Genomic DNA, 10096 nt, shown 5'->3' with positions numbered 1-10096 from the left:
TCATTGCAAGTAGCCTACAAGTAGCAATAGCCTACAATTGCTATAAAGGCTACTAAATACACTACTCGCGCAAAAGATGAGGCCAATTACGTTTGCTTAATTTCCAATGTTCTCCTTCTATCTGTCAAAACGAAACGCTGACTTCCCAGCTGTCAAAACCTCCCTGCTCAGTGCGCTCGCCAAGACTGCCGGCATCCAATCCTGCGCTGAAACGCAAGGGTAGGAGGCGGGCTTGGGTCACGTCACATTTCGGTCAAGCCTATGAAGTCCTCGCATTCTCTCCCTTAGAATTAGACGTATCCAGGAAGACGGGTGGGAAATTAATATTGGATCTTTATATTAGTGAAAAAAAATGGCGACGGACAGCGTAAACCCATTTAATCAAAGCGATTCCGAGGAGGACTCTGAGCGGAGGCCGGACGGTGCAGAGACCGAATGCGGACCGAGCGGTCGAATGCCAGGCCCGGGCTGCGCCCCCTGTTCCCCGCAAGCGGATTCCGAGCCGGCGGTGCTGGCTCTATCCAGCAGCAGGACGAGTCCGGGCGTCGAGGGGCTTCCTGTTTTGGCTGTAACCACGGGAGGCAACGCAGATGCACGGCTGTCAGCGGATGCGATAGCCGCTCAGCTGCTGCGGGACCAGTATGTACTCACGGCCCTTGAGTTCCACACCGAGCTCCTTGAGAGCGGCAGGGAGCTCCCTCGGTTGCGCGATTACTTCTCGAACCCGGGAAACTTCGAGAGGCAGAGCGGAACTCCTCCCGGCGGATGCAAGGAGCAAGGGCTTGGTATAGGAGGGCAGCTTAGTAAGTAGCCTCTTGTTACCTGATCTGCACTGTCCCCGATCTCTGACATTTTCATTTTGCAATGAATTCTGTCATGCTCCAGCGTTAATGTCACCGGGGCCAATTGTGTCCCGTTTCGTAAAGGTTGCGTTTATAAATTGTCTTTATTAGGCTCTGCATTTTCAGTGATGTGCAAAGCTGGAAATTCTGCCAGAGCAATCCTGCTTTCTGTTATCTGTGAATATGAATTCGTTTTCCAGTGGTAACGCGCATTAAAAGCTACTATTGCTAACACCTGCTTAAGGTGCATAGGCCTATACATTTGCAAATATCACAAAACCATGGCACATGGAATGCACCTGTTTTATTGTAACCTTGTGGAAAGGAGTTTCTTTTAAATAAATAAAGTCCTAATAAATAATTTGAAACGGGTTCAATCACCGTCGTCTACTGTAGCCTATTGTCGGGCATCAATGAGGCGGATTTTATTATGCACCATCAAACAAGTGTTTTGATCTATTGATTCAAGATAGCATAGTCATGGAAAATAAGCAAGCTGTGACGTATGATTCCCTTTCATGCGCGAGTTAGTCGATACAGTCCGTGTTGACATCAGAATGTAGTATGCGCACCGATACAAATATCCAGAAGTATTGTTTTCAACGTCAAGCTCTTCGGTTGTGAGAAATGTATATTCCCAAAGGACTACCAGACCGCATATATTCATGCCAAGAGTGACAATGATGTCCATTCCTTTTGTACATAAACAGTACAGTAAATTTTACATTTACATGGAACTTCAATGTACGGTAGGTTTGTATTATTTGAAAAAACAAAACAAGAAACCTGTTTTAAAGTGCTGATGAGAGACGCAAAGATAGTGTTTAATTAAAATGGGCCCGACACAAGTATTCACCGAGCTGAGTTCGACTAGAGTGGTTTTGTAAGAACACAAGACCCAGGGAGCATGTTTAGTTGTTGAATTCTTTCCCCTTTTCCCCTTCAGTGAATTTAAAGAACCAGTTAGATATATAGTAAGGTGTGTAACCTGTTCTCTTAAAGGACTCCCTCGAAAACACCCATTGTTATCATGTGTACACATGTCTGATGTCGTGGGTACACTGAGACATCATTGTTCTGTTCTGCCAAGGTTACGCTCACTGACGTGAAACCTTGTAAAAAACACAGTATGTCTCCAGTATGTGGGGTCATTAGCAGGGGTGCTGCAGGGACAGAAAACATCTCACATTGGGCCCCACCACCCCAGCCCACCCTATCCCTTGGAATCGTCCTAAACCCACAAAAGGTTTTTTTTTTATTGGGCACACAAATTAACTAAAATATTGAGCATTCGTAAAAAGAATAGGATGAGCACTTGCTTAACGCATGCATGTCCATTTAAGGCTGAAGGGAACTACAGTTTTAGGTCTATTTCAGTGCTTCTGAAAGGAACAGAGGATCGATCTCAGAAACTCACCAGCTGATACCGGACTGACACTGACTCAATAATGCATCAGTTGGAAAAAAAAATCTGCATTTCAGTACGTCTGTCGACATTTACACTGGCCCTGCATTCGTTAATTCGACAGTTCATGTTATGGCTATGGCTGTTAACATTATTCATAGTTTGTGTTTATTAAAAAGCTAAAATAACAGTTTGAAAAATATGTTTAAAATATTCTTGAACTGATTTCTGAGAATTTAATTCCCAAAATAAGGATTCCTACATGATATTTGTTCATGCAAGTCTCCAATGTAAGTCTCAAGATCAGTATTTCAGTTTTTTAGCATAGACAGCACTGATTCTGCCAGGCCATCAACTGATAACTGTTATAGGGCTCATCTGCAGATCTTTGGTTTGTCCAACCAAAACGTCTCCTGGGTAATGTTTTCTCATAGAGCTCCACTCCCCATAAATGGATACCTTTCACAGGGCCTTGAATGGACCGTCATGAAATGTCCACGTAGCTAGTTCTCAACCTGCATCTGTGTACAAATAGCTGTTATCAGTGGACATATCTGTGACATCTGTGGGGCTGCAAGAGTTCAAAGACGTCCCTCCATTTTGAGGGAAAGGCTCAACGTTCACCCCGCAGGCAAAAGGTGGCGTAAGCCTTCATCTATTGCGTTAAGCGTCGAACAGAACACTCGCATAACTGCATTTACTGGACTCGCGGCAGAAAGCCCTGGCGCCCTTACTCGGCCTAATAAAGTCAGTTAGCCTTTGTCTGGGGGCAAGCTTTGCCCTTCACCATTGTCTCCGGACATTACGGCACCGGTCACTTTTTCTCTACGCTAACGCAACAGCGTCCATGAATTATGGTGCCTGCCAGGCTGATGATGTCATGGAAACAAGAGGAAAAGAAATGCGCTGTGCATGACTGTCTTTTCTTTGTCACGCCGGAGAGGAGAGGAAAGCGCATTGGGGCGATTGGGAATCGGGACCGCGGACCGCAGGAAGTGGAAAAACACTTTTAGCTTCGCACATGACATGATGCGCACAAACCCAGGTTTGGACGGCCAGGCAGTTCGTATTTCCACGTAATTTAGCTTCCGTTCTCTTGGAGGCTGTCACAGCGTAACGTTCAAGACACAATGGGCACATTCTGCTGTTGCAGAAGATTAACTTGGTTGCAGTGACTGCTGGGCAGACGATTTTGGCGATTGTCTGTGGTTCTCTCACTTTTTAAAGAGAAAGAGCGTTGCCTCAGGGTACCAACTCCCACCAAGAAGCAAGGAAGCCAGTGTTAATTCTCACGTCACAGTCATCTACCTGTCACAACACGGACCTGAAATCCATTTCCTGGCCTTTGAACTAACTAACACATCATTATGAATTCTGTCTCAGGGGGATGGTCATATTTTAATCATAAATGACACAAGGTGCATTAATAGCAAAGAGCTGACATCAGACAGTTGAAAGTCTCTTGGCAGAAACACTGGGGGTTTTCAAGACCAGGCTTGATAAGGTGCTAGATACTATTCAGCTTTTAGGCAAACTAAACAGTTGGTACACTTTAGTGGTAGGAAAAGGCAAGCATTGCTGGGCTGAATGGCCTGCTATTATGTTATGTTTTGTTGTTAAGTGTTAAGATGTAATGTTGTTTTCTCATACTTTAAATAACAACAAATAACTCATACAATCCCTCCCTTGTTTTTCCAAACTCTGATACTCTGACCTACTCATTTCATTCTTTCAGTGAAGACCTGCTGTACTCCTATGTATATTCTTCTTCTTAACTTAACTGGATCAGGATGTGTGTGAGATCCTGGGAGCTTGACTCTACCAGCGAAAGGGCAAACGGCTCTTAATTCAGAGAGCTGCCTCTCCTTTCTCCCTGTTGGTCATTTACCGAATATTTGCTGTGGGCTGTTTCGATGAACCTCTGCAAATATTGGCTTACAGATGGCGATGATAAAAGAACCCAGGGAGCGTTTCCTTTTCCTGTCTTCCCCCAGGTTATGTTACCGTAGTGACCTTTGGTTGTGCATTGTAATGGTGGCAGCCTGTAGCGTAGTGGTTAAGGTAAATGACTGGGACACGCAAGGTCAGTGGCTCTAATCCCGATGTAGCCACAATAAGATCCACACAGCCGTTGGGCCCTTGTGCACGGCCCTTAACCCTGCATTACTCCAGGGGAGGATAGTCTCCTGCTTGGTTTAATCAACTGTACGTCGCTCTGGATAAGAGCGTCTGCCAAAATGCCAATAATGTAATGGTTTGGAAACTAGGCCCGAAACTCCCAAGGTTTGGATTTCCAGGGAGGCATTGCTGTTGTTGAGCTGGATGCTTCCCCCGAGTGGCTTTAGAACAGTATTCAGCTCTATAAATGGATTGTATGCTAAGAATATTGTGTCCGTTGCTATGGATAACAGTGTCGGCTCATATCACCTTAATATCCTGTCTCCTCGCTCGGTTACAAGGGAAGGAAGTAGCAGTTAGCGGACAGGCAAAATGGAGGAGGATCGTTTTGGTTCCAATAGTTTGCTGACTCGCGTTTCCTTTCCCTGTGATTTCATGGTCTGCTTCCCATTTTAATTTGATCCTATTCCATTATGCTTCTGTGGGCTTGGTGGGACTCCTGCATTTATTTGGCTCTCGTCAACAAACAAAAATGAACTGAATCAAAGTCCGTGCTACGGTTTGTACACGGACACGGAGTGCAGTGGTGCGGGCTGCCGGTTTTGCGTTGCTGCTCATCTCTTGTTACTTAATTGATCAGTCAAAGCAGTCGATTACACAGTTAAGTCGCCTCTCCCGGTTTCTGGGGTCTGAATACTAAAGCCAGCACAACCCTGCGGCTCTCCAGGAGCGGGAAGGAAAACCACTGCCTGACTGGATGGCCCGTCCCCACCTAACTGCCCAGCTCCTCATTAACAGAAAAGCACTACGTCAGCTGTAACCGAACACCACTGGGCCTCTGCCAGACAGCCGTCACACACACTCACATCCCCCAGGACGGGGGGGGGCGCATCGATCGATGCATCGATTCGGGAACCCCACACCTCTACGGCAGAGGATCTTAATCCGGAGAGCACCCTTTCAGGGCCTGTCCCCGCCGTGGCCCCGCCCGTGAAACGTACACATGCAAAGTCAACAGTCCTCCTGAGTCATGAGCGGGGGGCCCCTCCCCCCTGGTATCTCTGAACCAAGTCTGAGCGCCCCGCCTGGCAACAATGGCCAACCGCCTCGGTAACTATGGAAGCGGGCCGTAGCCCCGATCGCGGTGATAGCGCGGATAGAGTTGCGGAGTCGACCAATGAGGAGCCGGCGCTGTATGCTCACAGTGTTCAAGGTCATTGTAATGCCAGGTGCACGCGCCCGTGGTGCCAGCCTCGCTGTGAAACCCGGCCTGCCCCGTCGTATCGTGTGTTTGTGCGCTCGGCGAACGGAGACGGTGCCGGGCCAGGGTTGTTATTGTCTGCGGTGCCGCAGAAACTGACCGCGTGGAGCAGCGGGTTGGGTTTTATGCGCCTGAGGTTGCCGGTTTAAATCTCAGCCCCTACCCCTGCCTTTGTGCAGTAAACTTGAGACGCAGGGCTCAACTTGACCAGATTCCCTAAATCCCTGTTCCTCAAATCACGGTCCTCAAGGGCCGAGAACTGCTGGTTTTCCACCCTCCCCTTGCCTGGGAGTCAGGTGTGAAGACAGTCTGGCTGATCTGTAGCACTACTTGTTCAGTTAATTACCTGGGAGGAATGAAAACCAGGGCTGAATTTGTATTTGAGGGCCAGGTTTGGCTATCCCTGCCTTAAATCATGCACATATGGGCACTGGGTAAAATTAGCAGTAGGACAGTGCAGCATAATGGTTAGGGAACTGGGTTTACAACTCCAAGGTTGTAGGTCAAATTCCATGGATGGCACTGTTGTTGTACCCATGAGCAAGGCACATAATTAGAATTGCTTTAAGTAAATATGCGTAATGGACTGTACTGCATGTAAGCTATGTGAATAAGAGCATATGCTAAGTGCTTAAAACAGAAAGATAAGGACATCGGTTCATGCATCAGTTTATGAACAGTAACAGGCAACGATACAATCTGGAAATGGACGGATTCATAGCAAAATTGACTATAATTCACTTACCTTGCTTCTAGTACAAGGCCTCCACAAGGGGAAGTCTTTTATCCATTACAGATTCATTTTCTGATAAATTCTGAAAGAATAGCATACTTCATATTGAGAGAAAATAAAGGTACAATAGGCAAGATTTTTGTGTTAAAACATTGTTGCATTGTTGTAAATCCCTTCCTATCATTGAAAAAGGTTCACTGACATGTTGACTCACCCTCTGCCTGTGTTTATAGTCCTTAAATTCGGGTTTCAAAATATAAAATATACAGTTGACGGGCTGACACTGTACCAAAACAATTGTACAGCTGTACAATAATGCAAGCTCATTGGTTGCTAATAGGTTTTAATTGCCACAGCCAATAGCGTATGGGGGGTGGGGGTGGTTCTAATTGCCACAGCCAATAGCTTGTGTGTGTGTGGGGGGTTCAATGGTAGCTTGTTCACTGAGAAGGGGGAGGGATAAACAGTGTCGTGGTTTGAGGATGTTTGTTGCTGCAATTCCTCTCTTGACTGTTAGGAGGCCAAAATTACCCATTGTACCTTTAAACACACAAAGGAAAAAAGCTGGTATTAGAAACAGGCCTGATTTCATCAGCCAACAAACATTATTTTCCCATTTTAAGGTACAGAGGTTAAAATGAGCTTCCTTATGAGAGGGTTTTGACCAATCCTGCGTTGTGTTACAGACCGAGCTGGCAGCATCAGCACTTTGGATTCGCTGGATTTCGCCCGTTACTCTGACGATGGGAACAGGGAGTCTGACGAACGGCTGGCAGGTGAGTGAGCCTGGCTGTCTGAGAGACGATGACAGTAGAGGCGCGTGACCAGGGTGACAGATGGTGGAACAGCAGGAGACCCTTGCCGCGGAGTCATTAAAGACCGGAACACAAAAACCCACCTACACAGAATGCGGGCTCCTATTTATAGTCATCACCTACTTCAGAATCTAAGAACTCGGATAATACGAGCCTACACTCTGTAAATGTGCAACAGTCTGTTACTCATTGATGGTGTGTTGTTGTCACAAAAGATGTATATCTTAATTGTAAAGTGAAAGAATTCCAAAACACTGAAAAAGGCTTTGCTTCGTTCTGCTTTTTGGAGAGTGTATTGGTGGGTGGTTCATCGGGGATCTATTAAAAGGGACATTTAATGTGGAAATGTCACAATATAAAGCTGTGTAAATTTCCTGCACTCATAGAAGAAAGGGTTCCAACAGTACCACTGTGTCTCCATAGAGGAACCCTATCGAGTTCAAGAAGCTCTCTCGGGCAAAATTGATCAATCTTAGGCGCTAGACCTATAGTGCCATTGAGGGCTCCATAAAGAACTAAGAGCTCCCCAATGGAGTTCTCCCCAATGGAGACAAGCCCATTTATACTGAGAGTGAAGTGCAGTCAGTATCAGATGTTTAGACCCTCCTAATTGGGAAAGGCCCAGGAACCATGCAGCAGAAAAGGCAGGCAGTTCAGGTCAGTATCTGAGAGCAGTGTGGAGTCTCTGTACTGCAAAGTCTGGCCTGTTTCACTCCTCTCTTCAAAAACACAGCCCTTCAATTCCCTAGTCTCTGCACTGAATGTCTGACTAGGGTCTCTCTGGCTTTCTGATGATTTTTTAATTTTTATTTTTTACCAGCAGTATTCATTTTTAATATCAACAACAACTCGCCCCCACATATGTGTAGGCTAGCTATCCCTTTGCTGACCCCCCACTTTGTTTTGCTTGTTTGTTTGCTCCAAGGTTGTGCCATGCATTGCATTTTGATATTTGTGCATTATTAAGCCACAGTTGTACAACACTCTAAAGAATGAAACTGACTTAACCCGTTGAAGAGTAGGCTTTTTGGAATGTGTTATCAACATTCTAAGTCAGTGTTCTAGAACTATATTGCTGTCAATTGCCTAACATCAGCATTGGAGTGTTCAGTTAAGAATTTATGATCTCACACCTAAAAGGGTTAAAACTGAATGTTTGGCCAGATTCTTCTCTCTGTGCTCTCTCGGATGTCCTGTTTCAGGGAAAAGCAGTAGTAACAAAGTAAACTCTGTGTAAAAATATATAATTATGTCAAATATACCACTGTAGATTTTTTTTACTGCTGACCAAAAATCTATGTGCAGCCAGTTCCAGTGAGAGGGCAAAGTCCTCCTGCTTTCAATGCATAGAACTGGACCCCCTAAATAGATTAGATATCCCTGGTCTAAGGAGATTGAGAAAGGCTCCTTAGTCTTAGTCCTGGAGAGTTGCGATCAGGGGTCTTTTGTTCTAATATAGCCCCTGTCTATCGGACCCCTTGGAATCATCCTAACCCCCCCCCCCTTCTTAGGAGACACAGCCCTGACTTGAAATAAGGATGACACATAGTCTTGCATTTGTGTGTACAGTCGTTCCAACCCCTAGTCCTGAAGATCTATCATTCTGGTGGGTTTTCACTCCAACCCAAACAAAGCACACCTCATTCAACAGAAAATCTGAAGCTGAAATGGGAGACCTACAAGGACGGTAGACCTCCAGGAACCACCGGCATAGGGCTGACGTGTCAGTAGGCCAATTTAACCCTGGCCTCAGGGTCACGATGACCCTCTACAATGAGCTGCAATGCTACAGGGCCTTCTTTAGAGAACAGACACTTAACTCAAGCCATCGCTGTATTGAGGGAACCAGACTCCTTCCTCAGTGCTTGAGTATTAGGACTTTAAAGAGGGTTGGAAAACCTTGTATATTAGCCTCTTCAGGACTGAAGTATATCCGAGTTCTTTGAGGGCAATCACATATAAGTCAGCTGCATTACCTCCCTACTTTTCCCTGCTTTGCACCAAGGCTCACTCTGAACAATTAATTAGCGCAGTCTATGCCAGGATGTTGCTCTCTCAGATGTACTGTTATATTCCTCCCCTGGTAGCCTGCCAAAAATCTGAGATGCATTCCAACAAACATCTGTCTTGAGTTTTTCAGTCTTGTAATGACACTTATTTGTAATCTTTATGAATTACACCAATGGGATTTTCCATAGATGTATCTACTGTAGGAAGAGCTATTTGGTCAGTTGGCTGATGGGTCAGTTGTCTGTAAATCTAGACCTCTAATTGTGTGAGTTTTCTGAATCATCAACAGCAAACAATGCAGAACTGAATAATGTCTGCTGTCATTTCATCAGTGAAACTCCACCTTCCCTCTGTTTAACTCTTTCAGAGAATAACTGTGTGCCTAACTTCATTTTACATTGTCAGCAGTGTTTGGTATTTTTGTGAGGTTGAGCTTCATTGTCTGCGAGTTGCTTTGAAAGACTGTAAGCAGCGCGGTCCACCCAGCTACTTTCCTAGCACTCGATCCAACACAATTACATTACTATTTGCATAAGGCTTTTTTCCAGAACACTGTCTGAGAGTAACAGAAGGGCGAACACCTGAGGTGCGTTCAAGACGGCAAACGTTCACGGTGAACTGTGTTTGCAGCAAACCGTTACTCTTGAACGATTTTAAATTAACATTCCATTTCGTTCGCCACCAACGCATTTTTGATTTAACAATGCCAGCTAGCTGATTCGTTGCTTATCTGTAATTTATTTTGCAAGGTAAGAGCAAATATTACATTGATTAAAGTGTATTATAACAGCCAAATAAGTGTCAACGTTTGTTCTCTCCGCGTCTTTCCCGTCGGCAGACATTTCTGTTCACAGCGCAGTGTCTTTTCAAATAGTTAGCTAACGTTCTTGGCGAACAGAAAAAAGGTTTGAA

General features: G+C 45.3%; 1 protein-coding gene across 4 annotated transcripts in view; it reads left to right on the top strand.

The window, feature by feature from the left end:
* Positions 1–308: 308 nt before the first annotated feature.
* Positions 309–10096, top strand: part of LOC133137253 (RAB11-binding protein RELCH homolog) — a 34051-nt gene continuing 24263 nt past the window's right edge. For all 4 annotated transcript variants that reach the window (XM_061255418.1, XM_061255417.1, XM_061255416.1 and 1 more), the window contains exons 1-2: positions 309–803; positions 7046–7135. In XM_061255418.1, coding sequence (XP_061111402.1) covers positions 353–803; positions 7046–7135 — 541 coding nt within the window. In that variant the 5' untranslated portion in view covers positions 309–352. The remainder of the gene's footprint in view (positions 804–7045; positions 7136–10096) is intronic.

This window comes from Conger conger, chromosome 9 (genome assembly GCF_963514075.1).
Source record: "Conger conger chromosome 9, fConCon1.1, whole genome shotgun sequence".
NCBI classification, from domain to species: Eukaryota; Metazoa; Chordata; class Actinopteri; order Anguilliformes; family Congridae; genus Conger; species Conger conger.
Note: the sequence above shows the minus strand (reverse complement) of the source record. Positions and strands in the feature narration are given on the sequence as shown.